This window comes from Cervus elaphus, chromosome 18, assembly GCF_910594005.1.
Source record: "Cervus elaphus chromosome 18, mCerEla1.1, whole genome shotgun sequence".
Taxonomy (NCBI): domain Eukaryota; kingdom Metazoa; phylum Chordata; class Mammalia; order Artiodactyla; family Cervidae; genus Cervus; species Cervus elaphus.
The window spans coordinates 36,735,133-36,752,632 of NC_057832.1; the positions used below are offsets into that span (position 1 = coordinate 36,735,133).

Genomic DNA, 17,500 nt, shown 5'->3' on the forward strand with positions numbered 1-17,500 from the left:
GAAATGCACTTGCAGTTGTTTTTCCAGAAGTGCTTGTGACTCTCAGCCCCACCAAGCCACCCACAGACATTTGCTTGCTCTCACATTTGTTTTGAGAATAATAACATTTTATAATGCTTTTGTTGGATTGCACATTATATGGAATTTGCATTGCCTCTTTGTGATTCCTATTGAATAACTTTGTTTCGCTTAATTCATAAGTAAAAACCATAAGCAACATACTGTGCTGAAATGTTTAACTCCTTTATTCAAGTGCCAACACAAAGTAATTACAAAACAATTCTGGGACACAGAACCACGCTACTGTTACCCCTTCTGGGATTCTCAGCAGTTCTAATGAGAAAAGTGGAGAGCAGGTTTAGTGTAAAATCTTAATATGCCAAGGAGCTCAGGGATAGTCTCCAGTACATTTTCCTGCACACAGAAGTGATTTTTTAAATAGTTTTTGTAAATCACAATAAAGAAATTGAATACTCTTTTGAGAAACAATTTTGAAATGTGCATATTTTCTGACTTCAAGGTTACAAAGCACTAAACCCTGTAAGTTAATGGAAATTCAATTAAACATTTGTTTTATAGAGTAATCTAACTAGATGGCAGCATATAACAGCTTACTGTTTTGTTTAGTTTGCAAAAAAAAAAAAAATTTGTGTGTTATTTGTGTCTTGGAATCTAACCACAAAGCAATAAGAAACTCAAACAGGGAATCTTGTGAATAGTCTCTAAAGGATATGGTGGTTATGGAAAGAAGTACACGTGATTTAGATGTGGTGAGTAAACCAAGGTGTCATTACTCTGAGAAATATTTGCAGAACCCAGTAGAGTATAGACCCTGGCAGATAAATAACATTAAAAAATACTTGTGTAAACCATAATCAGAATTAAGATGATTTGGAATTTTTAATTTTGATTCTGCAAAAAATGGGGAAGAATTAGTGTGGAAAACAACCAATAAAAGGAAGTAAGACAGTCTGCCCTTCTGAGTCCATTTGGAAAGTGATAAGGATTTTTTCTTTTTTAACAGGAGCATTAAAATTTATTAACAAAAACTCACTAGTTAGTTACATGGTTTTGAACCATCTAAAAATTGTAGTGCTAAAGTAACAAAATATTTATGGTGACAGATTTATTTCATACATGAATATTGTTTAAAAAGATCAATGCTTTAACCTAAATCAATAAAATGTTCATAACAATTTTGAAAAATAATTACAACATAGGAGATTCAGTTGCATAAAAATTGTGAAAATTGAACCAGTTACACTGAGGCATAACATTCTTTCTTATTTTCTAATGAGCTGGTTTGAAATGCGTGGACATAAAGCTGAAAAAAAAATACATAGTACATATGCTTTTTACCACCCAGACATTTGTTATTGAATGGGCTTGCTGTTTTCTAAAGTGCATTTGAAATTGTTCTATGCCATGAAATATTTTTAAATAGATTGTAAAGAGTGAATCAAGCAGTACTACATGGAAGTAGATGGCACTTGTCAATTTTGAAGGTCATGTAAACTTTTTTTTTTTTAACTTCCCAACCTTCTCTCTGTCAACCATTAATTTTAACTACTCCATAGTCCCCAATGTTGGTTAGTATAGGGTCAGTATCTTGAATTTGCATATAAGCAGGAAGAATGGACAGCTCCCTCTGACATGAGATTCTTGACGTAGGTTGCCCATTAAAATCCGCTGGGTTGGTTCCAAGTTCCTAGATGCCTAGGTTGTAACCTGACAAGAGTTAACCAGGAGCTCTGAAGGTATGATCCCAGACATTAATAACTTTTAAACTTATACAGCTGATTTCCAAGCTTCAATCAGTATTAGAAATCAATTTAACATAAGCTAAATGAGGTAGAGACAGAGAAGTGAACAGAGTCATATATTTGAAGGTGAGAGAGTAACAAAAGTAAACATTTACCTGACAGACAAAGGTGGCATTAACTCAAAAGCATTATGAACAAAATGAAATTTTTAATTGGGAAAAATGTCCATTATTTTGAGGTTATCATGGGATAGGAATATGAGTTCTAAAAAAAACTCTTATTTTTCAAATATAATTAAGCATTTTTACAAATGGACTTCAAGGAATACATGTAGCATCTTTTTGAAAACCTTCATAATGAGGTCTCCTCTCTTGCTTCAACCATGGTAATTTATCACTTCAGTTATTATATTTGCTTGCCTGAGGCAAAGCCATACATCAAAATAAAGGATGTTTATTGAATTTTTGTTGTATATGAGGTAATTCACATAGCCATTTTAGGGCTTACCATTTTTACTCACCGTTTTGGGGCTAAAAGTAATTCGGTTAAATCTCCGTATGTTTATGAATGAGGAAACAAAGCCCCAGAAAGGTAGCAGATAGCAGACTGTGGGCATGTTGCGGATGCATGACACAACCCAGAACTTAGGGCTTCTAACTTGAAATTCACTGTTTTCCTATGACTGACAGGACCAAGAGCCTGTTGGGCTTCCTGCTTGCTTATTAGTAGCCTCCTTTCTACTTCTCGTTCTTTTACTCTTTTTCCTTCCTTCTTTCCTTCCTTCCTTCCTTCCCTTGCCTCCCCCTTGCCCCCAGTTCTTCCTTCACTTCTTGGTTTGCGGGATCTTAGTTCCCCAGCCTGGGGCTGAACCCATGCCCTTGGTAGTGGAAGTTGCAGAGTCCTAACCATAGGACCACTAGGGAATTCCCTAACTCTTCTTTCCCTACTCCTTTTCTTTCTAGATAAGAAAAACTCGAGGAGAACAGGTTATTAGATGATGAGGGAGCTATGAAAGGAGAGAATGCAGTAGGGGGAGGGGATATAACATTTAAAGAAGCAACTGGTTGTAGCATGTGAAAACTCCATTGCTAAGCGTGGACATGAGCAGTGAGACCGGATATTTTGCTTTGTTTAAGAGAGAAGCATATCCACAATAATTAATAGGTGTGAACTGATTCATTAAATATGAAGTATAGGCTTTGTAACACAGGGTAACTTTGCCACTCATAAGTCATTTATTATTCTTTTCTTTAAGTCTGCAGATCTTTGTAGAAAAAAATAATGCATCCCTATATTTAGGGACAGTGGATAAAATATTTTCAGAAAATGGGATATTTCAATGGAAATTCTTGCCTAATATGTCACCGCTTTGAAAATGATTAAAGAAAATGGGGTCTCCCCCAGCAGAGGCAGGTACTTTGACTTGTCAAATTTAAGTTGGACATTTTCTCTTAGTTTGGAACTGCCACAAAATGAGCCCTTTCATGTCCTCAGTAATACCAAACCAATGCAATCCATCTGTTCTGCTAAATTATTTCTAGTTCCCTAACCAAAGGCACTGCTTTTTCATGCATTTTATCATGATTTTATGCCCTTTATTATATTTTACAAAAGGTTCTGATTCCTCCAGGGCCAATGAGAACTGATTAGGACACTGGCCTCAATCCAGGCTTTGAACACAAGAGGGGAAGGAATAGAACTGTTTCCTTTTCTCCCTGCTCCTTGGCAAAAAAAAAAAAAAAAAAATCTATACAGTGTGTGCACTCTGTGTGTGGGTGGGTGTGGGTAGGCTGCGTTTTATCCTGTTGCAGAATGACTTTGTAGGGCATGTTCAGAACATTCCTTCTGTAATCAGGTTGCATTAACAGGCTTTAATTCAGAAAGAGCACTTCTTTAGGAAAGAGCCATGGTGTGTTGTGAGACTCATTGATACGGTCATTTTGAACAACACTAGTCAGACTTCAAACCTGAATGTACACTGTTTGGGGCTCTGATACAGTGAAGAAGACCCGAGTCCTCAGGTGCTTAGCACAGCGTAGACACTTAGCACAGAGTTCCTTTCCTGCTCTGTAGGAAGAAACTACTTGAGTGCAGGCCAGTAATGATGTCCCACATCCTGTATCACAGGGTGTCTTTACTAGGAAATAGGACGAAGAGCTGTGAGTTTCCTTTCTCAGACCCATACTGGCAAGGTATTTAAGATCTGTGTTAGGCTGTCTAGTGAGAAGTACCTGGATGGATGCCCATGCCATCCTGTATATGCATTGAGTGTCCATACACTCAGAATTCTCAAAAATTCTTTTGAGAATCATAAGATGATTCATAGGTCATCATCAGAATCATAGATGACTTTAGGTAGACATACTGCCGGCTAAATATCTCTGAGAACGGAAATGAGTATCGCCCTACATTACAGTGATCAGAGCACTTTGTCCTATTTTGTGACTCATTATACTCTTGACCTTTGGCTCAAGAGCACATCATGAGAGAAAGCGGAAGGAATAAAGGGTACACAGGAAATAGAAAATATGGGAAAGGATTAAACAGGACAGTCTGTATTTCAGCATAAACACATCACTAATAAATTGCTGATGATGATACCAGAAAATGAAAACCGTTGGAGACTTCAGTTTGAGGGGAAAAGTAGAATGTGATGAATTTAAGATATCTGATGATAGTGAGGCAAAACCAACTACTCCAGGATTTACTCAGTGTTAAGGAAAAAGGAGAGCTGTTGCTATTTCAGCATTTTTACTTAGTCATTCACGGGGTTCCCATAGCAGTGCCTCTTAGAGATATAAATCTTAGAACGCGTTTTCTCCAGATCCTTTCTCCAGGTAGAAGCCGTTTTTCATATTGAATTGGTTTCCACTCCCCTCTTTCTGTAAAAACATGTACACCTTGTTCTTGGGTCTTATTCTCCAGTGGGCATAGAAGCAGAAAGGATTGTGAAGAATTAGTGCTTATATCTTGGGACTTCCCTGGTGGTCCAGTGGTTAAGATTCCATGCTTCCACTGAAAGGGGCATGAATTCGATCCCTGTTGGGGAACTAAGATCCCGCATGCCATAGGAGGAAAAAAAAAACTAGAACAATCAACAACAACAAAAAAGAATTGCTATTTATATATAGTGTAAGGATTTTTTAAAAAACACATTCTATAGTAATAAAACGAGCCAGTGTAAAATATTCCCTAGGAGTCAAAAAGAAGTGTGGAGAGGCAGGAGAAAGAAATCAAAGGGAAAACTTGTGCCCTTTGTTACATTTTAGTGATGAAGGGGAGACTAGGGTATAAACCAGGGAGGAATACTCTTAGAGTAAGTGGACTGCCAGGAGATCCAATAAGTCCATCCTAAAGGAAATCAGTCTTGAATATTCAGTGGAAGGACTGATGCTAAATCTGAAACTCCAACACTTGGGCCACTTGATGCAAAGAGCTGACTCATTGGAAAAGATCCTGATGCTGGGAAAAATTGAAAGTGGGAGGAGAAGGGGACGACAGAGGGTGAGATGGTTGGATGGCATCACCAATGTGATGGACATGAGGTTGGGTAGGCTCTGGGAGTTGGTGATGGACAGGGAAGCCTGGCGTGCTGCAGTCCTTGGGGTCGCAGAGTTGGATGCGACTGAACTGACTGACTGACTGAAGCAGGCTGGGCCAGATGCTCTGCCCTTACCGTTAGTTAACTGATATTCCACAAGGGAATGACTGAGGTGCAGCAGATGTCCTCTTAAGATTTATCAGCACTTGAGCTACTGTCAATAATTGAATCTTGTTAGCAGATTATTTTTCAAGTGTGTGATTGAGCGTTCAGCGTAGTGGGGTTGTGGGAGAATGAGAAGGGAGTTAGGAGATGCATGGAATGTATGGTATGTGAATATATATGACTAGTTTGTGAAAACATAGAGCTGTACTTATTGCTAATGGTATTTAACATTATACCAGAGGCAAAAATTCATTGTAGAGCTGAAAAATGTCTTTATGGGAAAGGGGATGGAGCTTTCTGCTGCTGCTGCTAAGTCGCTTCAGTCGTGTCCGACTCTGTGCGACCCCATAGACAGCAGCCCACCAGGCTCCCCCGTCCCTGGGATTCTCCAGGCAAGAATACAAGTGGTCCAAATGTGGGTCTGATTGTTAGCTAGAGCTGGCTTTGTTTAAGATATGGATATCTCGCCGTATCAGCGTGTAGATGTCAGTGGCTATGGATTTCATAGACTCACAGAAATGAGAGCGGGAAGCCCTGTCATTTCATGGTGTTCATTATTCTGCAGACTGGGACTGGTTGCCACAGTCTGGTTTTCAGTGTGCTGCTCGTTCCAATTTTAGATGACTCAGACCATGGAGTTACCACCGCTTATCTTGGGGGATTTTCCACCAGCTGAGATCTCACAGTTAAAATGTTTCCCTTTAATAGAGACTTTGAACTTTCCTTTTCTCATTACTTGTCATTCTGTTTCTTTGATTGTTCTGGTCTTCCAGAAACATTTCCAAATGTGATTCTACCAGCGAGCCATCTAGGTCGGTGACATGTTTGTTTATTGATGAGAGCATTGGCTGACCAGATGGCCGTCATAAATTTGCCCTAGTCTTCAGCATTACCTGCCTGGTTTAATTTCAGCATTTAAACCTACCTGGGAATAATTTCTCTAGAGCATATTTTTTTATTTTTCTAGAAATGTAAATGGGGTGTCAAACATAGGGAACTTCAGTGCTTTGGCAATGAAAACGCCATAAGCATTTGTTTATTTATTCAGCACATAATGGCACAGTGTCAGGAAGTTTCTGTTTTCCATCATTCCTGTTACCTTCCTGTTACCCCTCAAGTCCCCTGCTATTCCTCTCGCACTGTGAAATGGTGATTAATTTTCAGTGACAAGCACCACTAGCCAATAAACTTCTAGGAAGTATCAGTGTATCAAGGTTCTTTTCCCTGAACCTTTTGCCCCCTTTGAGAATCAGACAGCAGCAGCATCACCTGAAACTAGGGAGACTGAGTGTGGAATTTTCTTGGTCCTGAGAGGAGGAGTTGTCTGTCACCTGATGATTTTATGTCAACTGGTAATTCGTGGTCAGGAACATGAGAAGACAGCATTCCTTGAACACACTCTCTTCGAATTTTACTGTAGTTCTCTGCTAATATATTGCCTTACAAATGTCATGTTGTGGTACATATTTTAAATAAAATATTAACACTGGGTAATTTTAGGAAGTATAGCAATTTTAAAAATAAGGCTAATTAACTTCATACACCAGCACGGTGTTTACTGGTTTAAAAGATTTGTCAACTGAGAAATGTGACCAGGAAGAACGCTTTGTCCATTGACTGAGCCTTCACTTACGTGCAGTTTTGTCTGTGTCGAAGAATCATTCTTTGTTAGCTAAGATGCAAGTTTCTGCCTAACATGGATGTAGAAATATTGATTGAGTATAGAGTATCTCAAATTATCTTTGATTAAGAGTTATTGTTTTTGTTCAATTTCCATTCTGTCACAGACTAATGCTTCTATAAAATACATTCGAAATGAGATACTACAATAATGAAATAAAAATTGAAGACATACACGATTATATCTGATTGAACAGACGTTTAAAATACTCTGTCAGGGGTTGCTATAAAAGTTTCTCAATATTTACTCTCAAGTCTATGTCGACCTCATCACAGACCACTCTGTTCCTGAACTGTTATCATTTCCCATGTTACATATTTTGAATGACATTAGTCTGGATGAACACCACTGTGAGGTGCACACACATGATCAGTGTATGGGGAATAATCAAATATATTAATGTATTGGTATTTATATCCTTTTAAGAAACAGTAAGGAATCTGTTTCAGCAGCTTCTTTAGGTGAGTGTAAAGTAAGAGTTTAATGAGTTTACTTCTCAGCTAAGCAGTAGTTCCTGTTTTTAACTACATACTTTTACAAAGGAGTTAACTATTAATTATTACCAAATTTTTATTAATTATTAACTTTTTATAGATATCTTTTTATGCCAAAGAAGAATATGTTTTATGTCAGTTGCCCATTTAGGCTTAAGCAATCCATTGGATCTGAACTTTGTATACACTCATTTTTCATGGATTATTATGGTCCTTTGTTACGCAAATCAATGCCGCATTGCTCCATGATGAAACTCAGCCCATTATTAATCATCTTAAATGTGACTTGGGGTCTTATTTTCTCCTAAATGTTGTCAGTGAAGTACGGTAGACTTCTGCTGTTTTCTTTCAGCGAATTCAAGGTCGAAAAGCCAGCCTGGAGGAAATACAGCTTGTTCATTCTGAACATCACTCACTGTTGTATGGCACCAACCCCCTGGACGGACAGAAGCCGGACCCCAGAACACTCCTAGGTCTGTATGGGCCTCCATTCTACTGGGAACAGCACATTCCAGCACCATCATTAGTCAGTGCTGCTGTCAGTTCAAAATACTTGGCAAGCAATGTGATAAAGAGCTCTTCCAACAGCCGTGCTCTGTGGAACGGGTGGTCTACAATCTAGCCAATGTAGAGTAAGGAAACCCTGCTTTAGGAAAAATGACGGTGCAGGTTTTATGATGTTGACTTTTATTTGAATAGCATTTGTGTCACCATGTGGTAGTTGATGGGAGTAAATGCATTGTGAAGTTTGTTTACATTTTTAATCTAAAATTTTTTTTCACATTTTTATGCGAATTTATCTTCACCTTTCAAATTCATTTTGTGTCTTTCAGTTCTTTTCTTCTATGACCTTAACACACAGAGGGCACAATATAACTTATTTTAAGTGAAAAACTCCTTATTACTATACCTAGAACCCTGTATTTTATAGTAAGATTGCATTTTAAATCTTAATATAGTCTATGTAGTACATGTTTTAGTTATGGAATCAAATAGTAGTTGGCAGAAGTAGAAAACTAATAAACCTAATCTTTAAAGTGTGATTTTTCTAAACTTTGTTATCAGATTTTGAAATCAAATTTATGTTTCACTGCTTTATATAAACTTTGTATGAGTGATAGAATCAACAGTATTGAAAAAAGTTCATGACAGAAACATTTTAGCTGAAACAATTCTGTTAATTAAGTTTGTTAATAATCTTTTATAATAGAATAACAATGCATGACATGGTGATGTATGCCCAAAAGATTATGTTTTAACTAAAAATGCATTTTAGGACTTTTTCTTGAAAGTCCCTTTCTTTCCAGTAAGCCTGTTATGTCAGTTCCAAATTATTGGACTCTCTCACCCAATTCAGTTTTACTTCAAGATGATTTTATGTTAACTGGTCCTAAACAATTTGAAAGCAAGTGGATGACATGTCGTAGACAGGCATCTTAGAAAGCAATTATGAGGGGAAATTAACAGTCACTAATTTTAACACTAAAAATCTACCCTTTTAAAACAAGTGGCAGGCATCCCTAAATTTATGAAGTAAGCATATATAGTTGTGTGTGTGTGTGTGCGTGCATTTATGCACATGCAGGGTGGGGAGAAATTGACAGATAAGAGAACACAGGAAGATTACTCAGTTTTTAGAAAACATTATGAAAATTTGTTGAAAGACACCTTGTATAGTAGAATTAAAGTTATATGTTAACATAAAGCAAGTGAGTCCATCTAGATATTTACACTCTGTGTGTTTTCTTTTTTCTGTTGCTGGAGTCAGTCTCTGCACATGGAGATTTTTACATAAAGTAATTTTTGCTGTGGATATTGTGCAATAAATTTCCTTATTTTAGCATGAATTAATAATTCCACCCAGTTTACCAAAATGATGAAGTAAACCAGACAATAACTTGCACAGTCTTCTGTGGTCGAAATACTCATGCATTTTAAGGATAGGAAACTATGTTCATTTTTATTATTTCTTAGTTTGGTTAGGAGAAAACAAGTAGAAAACTTTCCCCATTTCTTTTTTTTTTTAACTAGATCTCAAACTTTGGATTTAATTAAGATAAATTTACACGTAGGTGTTTCAGAGATGTTCCACGATAACCATAATCCACATATTAAGAAAAAGGCCATATTTGTAAAAGAAATGAAGTTTAAATTTTGGCAGCTTTGAACTGTTCTACTTATAAAACATGGCAATACCACTTTTTACTTTTTTTTAATGAAATTTGACACTTTTGAGAAAAGCTGATTTTCTCAAAACATGCATATCATTTAAAGATTTGAATATTTAGAAATGAATTCCAATGTATAATTTAGAACTTGGATAATAGTCCCATTCAAATACATATGCAATAAAAGCACCAACTATCAATTATTTGTTTTTTTTTTACAGTCTTGTCCAAATAATTTGGCCATTTATTTCATTAGTTTTGAATATTTGATGTGAAATAAAATTCACACAGTAGATGATTTCAGAATCAACTGTAGATACACACGTGGTGTTCCACAGGCACCTCTCAGGGTCAGTGCAACAGTGTCAGCCTTGTGTGCAGGCTCTGGGGGTAAAAGGAAATCAAGGATGTTGTATTGCTTAGTCTTGATGTCTAGCACTAAATTCAGATTTGATGATGCTTCTGAACGACATCAGTTTTCCCCATCAATTCAGAAACAACTTCTTCAATTCAGGGTCTAAATTTAAAATCTTGTTCTTTTAAAAGTTTAACTTCTCATTTTTTCATTCTTTATGAAATTTGAATTCTTGGGGCTTGTTTTTTATTTCTATCTCAAAGACCAAATTGAAGCTGCCATGTATGATTGTGTAGAAATTCGTAACCATCGAGATATTTTCTCTTTATCCCTTTCTTTTACTCCCACACTTCCTGTTCTTCCTCTAATCCCTCCCAACACAGATGGTGCGGGAGGGTTTGTCAGTGTACACACATAGTAAATTGAAATTTATTCAATTCTATGAATTTTCTGAGTTTAATTGATACTACTACTTTCGACAGTTATGTTCTGGTGTTAGGAGAAAGGATTTACATAAAAATTCACTATGACCAGATTCATCAGTCTTTGTATCATGAAAGACATCGATAACCTATAAAATAATTAGATTTGAAAATGGGCACCATTTATCTCTTTAAATACCCTAGACCCTGTAAGATGACACTTTTAAAACATTCTCTCCAGTCATTTCTGGTGAGAGGTTTTCCTGAGCATTAATGTTCCTGTCCTTTTCACTACCAGTTTTCATAATCTTGTGGCTAACTGGAGCTCAGTCCATGGATAAGGTGATGTAATGTTATTAAAAAATAAATCAAGTCAACTCAATGAAATAAGCTTTTCTTACACACTACTAAATTTAAACTATTGGTTAATTTGATTGTTTAGTATTATTTAAACAGTGCTGAAGTAGATTTTCAAGTATTATTTGTCTTCTATATTTACTTAGAGTTTAATCATTTTTTAAAATTACTTTATTCCATTGTAATATTACCTGTAGCCCTTTTCATTGACTATGGAAGGAGAAGTTCAGACATGAAAATATACATTATTTCTTATTTTAATTTCACATATGAATACATCCTTGCAAAATATTCACTGATAAAGAATTATCTTTGTTATGAGGAACAACTTAATAAAACTTTTTACGGTGCCCCAAGCTATCCATAAAAATGCTTATGTATCTTTTAGTGATATCAGTATCCCAATTTTAATATTTTTTCATGATTTTTTTTTATGTTGACTTTTTGTCTTTTTTCCGTTGGAAGTCCTTATATATTTATAATGAGATACCTTATTTTTTCATTGCACTTAGATATTTCTTTATAGTTTTCCATCTGTTAGCAGTTGCATTTGAAAACTCAACTTATACAGTTTATTGTTTTCGAAATAAACTTTCTTCTCTGACAGCAGAATCTATTTAGACTTCACTGACATGACACGTAAGATTCATCACAAACCTGTTTTCAATTTTTATTATTTATTTCGTTGATCATCAACAATTAGGATAAGTGAAATGGAGATTTGTACCTGGTTCTACCACTGATCTCGTCAGTGACCCATATGAATCACTTCAGAGATAGTTAACTATGATAGAGAAATGCCCACTGCCTTTCCTTTAGTTACTTTGTAAGACACAAGTCTTGGAGCTTTAGGAGTGGTAATTTTGTTTTTTTCCATACATGTAGTAGGTAATATCGAAAAATGAAGTGCTCATAAACAAAAATGATTAAAACTTCCATGAAATCTCAATTTCAAGAGATAGTCATAAGTAAGATTTTGGCATTTACTTTAGATTCCCAAAAGGTTATCCTTTTTAAGGTTCTGTGACTCTTTTGTTTAAAATATTGTGAATATTGGAGAAACTTATCATATTCTTGGTCTCAGCTTATCTGAAATATTTAGAATTTAAGGGCAAGTCTGTATACTTAGATAAAAATTTTCATATTTGGAGCATGTGAAAAATGAGAGTGTATTTCATAAACCTTGTAGCTTAGAGTATCACATTAGAGAGATACACTTAGGGAACAGCTGAGTTATATATGATAAATAAAAAAGATACTGTGATATATTGTAAATTGTGTAGGGCAGTTGAAAAAAAATCTTGAGAATCAAATTTCATAGGTATGTGTTCGTGTGGGGCAATAAACTCTACAGGTAATAATATATGTATATATATGTATCAATTTGCTTTGAGTTCTTAACAATCTAAAGTCTGATCAGTTTCCCTCTGAGTCAAATGATAAATACCATGTGACATAATATTATGTATTAATAAAAACCCCAAATTTTAAAAACTATGATTATATTCAAATTTATATATTTTTCATATCTTTTTACTACGTAGGTGACTCCTCTCAAAAGTTTTTTTCTTCATTACCATGTGGTGGACTTGGGGTAAGTATCAGTTTACTGGTTTAAAAAATTTTTTTATTAGAGTCTAGGCGATACCCAATGTTGTGTTACTTTCAGGTGTACGTAAAGTAAATCAGTTATACATACACATATAGCCTCTTTTCTTAGATTTTTTTCCCATGTAGGTCATTACAAATTATTGAGTAGAATTCCCTGTGCTATATAGTAGGTTCTTGTTAGTTATCTGTGTTATATATAGTAGTGTGTATATGTCAGTGCTAATATCCCAGTTTATTCCCCTCCTTTTTCCTCTGGTAACCATAAGTTTCTTTCCTACGTCTGTGACTTTCTGTTTTATAAATAAGCTTATTTGTACCTTTTTTTTTTAGATTCCATATATAAACGATATCATATGATATATGTCTTTGTCTGGCTCACTTCACTCAGTACAGCAATCTTTAGGTCCATTCATGTTGCTGCAAATGACATTAGTTCCTTGTTTTTATGGCTGAGGAATAGTCCATGTGAGGCTTCCCTGGTGGCTCCGTAGTAAAGAATCCACCTGCCAACGCAGGAGACATGGGTTTGATCCCTGGGTCAGGAATATCCCCTGGAGATGGAAATGGAAGCCCACTCCAGTATTCTTGCCTGGGAAATCCCATGGACAGAGGAGCCTAGCGGGCTACAGTCCATGGGGATGCAAGAGAGTCAGACATGACTTAGCGACTAAACAACAATAGTCCCTTGTATGTATGTACTGTATCTCTTAACATCCACTCCTCTGTTGATGGACATGTAAGTTGCTTCCATGTCTGGGCTACTGTAAGTGGTGCTGCCGTGAACCTTAGGGTGCAGGTATCTTTTAGAATAAGGGTTGTACCAGTTCACATTCCCACCAATGGTACTCTTGCTTCTCTTTTCTCCACTCCTCTCCAGCATTTGTTGTTTGTAGATCTTTTTGATGGTAGCCATTCTGACTGGTGTGAAGGAATGCCTCACTGTAGTTTTGATTTGCATTTCTCTAATAATTAACAATGTTGAGCATCTTTCCATGTGCTTTTTTGGCCATCGGTATGTCTTCTTTGGAGAAATGTCTATTTAGGTGTTCTGCCCATTTTTTGATTGGATTGTTTTTTGTTTTTTTAAATATTGAGCTGCATGAGCTATTTTGGAAATTAATCCCTGTTGGTTTTGCTTTGTGTGCTATTATTTTGTGCCATTTTAGGGCTGTTTGTTTTGTTTATGGTATCCTTTGCTATGCAAAAGCTTTTAAATTTTATTAGATCCCATTTGTTTAATTTTGTTTTTGTTTTCATTACTTTAGGAGGTGGATCAAAAAAGATGTGTTGTAATTTATGTCAGAAAGTATTCTGCCTGTGTTTTCCTCTGAGACTTTTATAGTATCCAGCCTTACATTTAGGTCTTCAATCCACTTTGAGCTTATCTTTGTGTTTGGTGTTAGGGGGTGTTCTAACTTCACTCTTTTACATGTAGCTGTCCAGTTTTTCCAGCACCACTTATTGAAGAGACTGTCTTTTCTCCATTGTATGTTCTTGCCTTTGTCAAAGACTAGATGACCGTAGGTGCCTGGGTGTATCTCTGGACTTTGTGTCCCGTTCTTTGACATTTCTTTCTTTCTTCATGTCAGCACTTAACTGCTTTGCTCCTGTAGCTCTGTGGTATAGTCTGCCATCAAGGAGCCTATTTCCTCCAGCTCCATTTTTCTTTCTCAGGATTGCTTTGGCTATTTGTGGTCTTTCGTGCAAATCTTTTCTACAGTTTTTAAAATCTAATTCTGTGAAAAATAGCATTGATAACTTAATAGATATTGCATTGAATCTGTAGATTGCTTTGGGTTGTATAGTCATTTTCATGATATTGATTATTCCAGTGTAAGAACATGGTCTAATCCCTTCATCTGTGTCATCTTGTTTCTTTTAAAATACTCATCTTGTGAGTATAGGTCTTTCACCTCCTTTGCTAGGTTTATTCCTAGATATTTTATTCTTTTTGATGCAGTGGTAAATGGAATTGTTTCTGTTGACTGCTTTTAAATAACAAAAACTTCAGAAATATATTTTTTGATTTATTTGGTCAGTTGTGCTTAAGCCTGTTTCTCAGTATAAAAGTTATTCTGGACTTCAGGATTGGCCAGATGATTTGTAGGGCTCAGTGCCACGTGAAAATACAAATACCCCTGTCCAGAAATTATTAAGAATCTCAAGATTGTGAAAATACCTAAGTAATCCAAATGTCGGACCCTGAGCACTGCAGGTTCCTGTGTGAAGCTGATTTGCTAGACATTTATATTGCTGGAGAAAAGGTAATACAAAAGGGTTTAACATAGTGTTATAGCAGATTTCAGTTTTCAGTAGTTACACTGAGTATGCAGATACATTACATTCCTGGAGAAAATGGCGTAAACTTTACAAAGCACTTTGCATTGTGGGACGTTTTGTTTGTGAACCTCCTCAGATCTTTTTGTCTTCAGTAATTAATGAAGCCTTTTTTTTTTTCATTTATTTTTATTAGTTGGAAGCTAATTACTTTACAATATTGTAGTGGGTTTTGTCATACATTGACATGAATCAGCCATGGAGTTACATGTATTCCACATCCCGATCCCCCCTCCCTAATGAAGCCTTTTTGATCCAGGATATTTATACCATATTTCAAAGACACATTTGTTCGAGTCTGACAGTGTATGAGGAAAAACGGTGACATTTTTGTGGGTCATTAAAGCATACCCTATAACCTATGGTCTACTTAAAGTTAACCCTTACCAATAATAAGCCATAATCCTATAGAAAGTGAAAACTGAAAGTCGCTCAGTCGTGTCTGACTCTTTGTGACCCCATGGACTGTATAGTCCATGGAATTCTCCAGGCCAGAATACTGGAGTGGGTAGCGGTTCCCTTCTCTAAGAGATCTTCCCAACCCGGGGATTGAACCCAGGTCTCCTGCATTGCAGGTGGATTCTTTAATGTCTGAGCCACCAGGAAAGCCCTCATCCTATAGAACTGAGTGCTAAATCAAGATAGGCCAAAATAATTCTAGATCAGGTTTCCAAGAATTTAGGAATTTAAGTCTGTTAAATTTTTTAGATAATTGAAGAAAAAAAAAAACACAACTAGTCCTGTGTATATCTTAGGCAATTATTTTTCTATGACTAAATTTTACCCAGGGAAATCCCATATGTTTTCCACTAATTCTGTCATTTCAGTGATGCTCGATTAAGCAAGGATAATCTTGCTATTCCTTCACCTGTGACCCTGCCTTGTAGAAGTAAGAATGGCAACTATAACCAATGTCCATTTGGACATTACAGTTTACCGGCGTACAACTGAGGTTTATAACAACTTTATAAAATTGTCATTATTATTAATACCATTTTGCCGATAAGAACCTGAAGGCTCAAAGAAGTTGTTTCTCCTTTGATAAACAGAATAATAAAAATAAATTTATTATTTAAAACTTAATATATAAGGAAGTTATTTTCCTGAAGTCACATATAAAAGGCTTGCACTATGAGGTTGACATGCAGCTTAGGGCCTTCAAAGCTTTCATCTTCAGCAGACCAGCCATGGTCCCTGGAGCCCAGCAGCACGGCTGTGCGGCTAGTGCAGTGTGGTCCCCTTGGTGGCAGCTCGCCATGAGCTTCATACCTTGACTCCCAGCACAGGACAGTCGCCATCCAACATTAATCCTTGCTCATTTTTCTCAAACCTCCTGTGGAGCCAGGAGCTTGCAAAGCCATTCTAGAAAGCAGAAAATTAGCTGACTTTTTGAATGGGTCTCTTTGGCTTTTGCATTTATGTTCTGACATCCCAAGTGACTGTTTGAGGAGAATGGCTGATTATCTGCAAAAGAGGCAGAGAGTGAAACAAAGCTAATGACTGCTCTGTGGATTTGATGATCGGGAGGAAATCAAAGCTGTTAGAGAGTGGTGGTCATCAAACCCCCACTCATTTACAAGTATGTTTAATTCATGACCCAGAGTTGAAGTGAGGATAGCTCTCTAGGATCCACTTCTCAAGCTTGTCCTCTGCTGTGCCTGTGGCTCACTGTCCCTTGAACACCAAGTACATCTACTCAGCTATGCTGAACCCATACCACCGACACATCTTATTCTTTAGCAAGAGCTGCTCTAGTAAACTCTTAAGGTGCCCAAGGAATGAACAGAGACTGCTGCTTTGGTACAGTGGGTGTCATAGATTAGCACTGATGTAATGAGTATAGTGGCAGTGAGGGTGGTAGATAAATCTAGCTTGGACAAGCAGAAGCAGGAAGAGTAAGATTCGATTAGTTGGACTCCATCATTGCTGGGAAGGGCTTGAGAGAGGCATCTCTTTTTATAAAGTTGGCCTATAGGTCTTCTGGTAGTGTTTACGTAGGTCTAGGTGAGTGTGTGTGCGTGTAGGTGTTGTGCTGTGTACATCTACACTCGTTGATGCTAGAGAACTAGCTTGATTCAGTGTTTTTGTTTCTTTTAGGAACCTTATTGTCTTCTTAGACCATCTTAGACTCCTGAGATCTTTGGTTTTGATATAAGTCCTAAGAGAAACTGGGTCCTATGGATTTGTATTAATTTTTACCTCCAGGACAGTCCAAGACATCTTAAGTATACAAAAGATACCCAGTATGAACTTGGAGTGGGCCAGCTTGGCAGCAACATGGGGGCACCCTAGCAAGCTTTGGAAGCACTGAAATTGCTTTTGTCTTAAGGCACCCTTCTGGTTCATATTATCTAAGATGAACCCATTGGTTTAAATTCCAAAACACTTAATACTCCCCAATTGTTAAGATAAACTGCAGTTACCTAGAATGTATACCTTGCTACTAGATGGGTTTAATTTGTACCTACTGAATGCTGATGAATTACTTGACTTTTGAGGGGCCTACCTGGGGCATTATGAAGTTAAAAAAATCTCTACTACTTATTTGATTTTCCTATAGAATGGCCTGTGATTATTTGCTCGGGTAGTTCAATGGGTGAGTGGTA

General features: G+C 36.6%; 1 protein-coding gene across 1 annotated transcript in view; it reads left to right on the plus strand.

The window, feature by feature from the left end:
* The window catches only part of HDAC9 (histone deacetylase 9), a 986,419-nt gene that overhangs the window by 724,549 nt on the left and 244,370 nt on the right, over positions 1–17,500 (plus strand). Inside the window, exons 16-17 of the mRNA XM_043872541.1 lie at positions 7,997–8,117; positions 12,491–12,540. Coding sequence (XP_043728476.1) covers positions 7,997–8,117; positions 12,491–12,540 — 171 coding nt within the window. The remainder of the gene's footprint in view (positions 1–7,996; positions 8,118–12,490; positions 12,541–17,500) is intronic.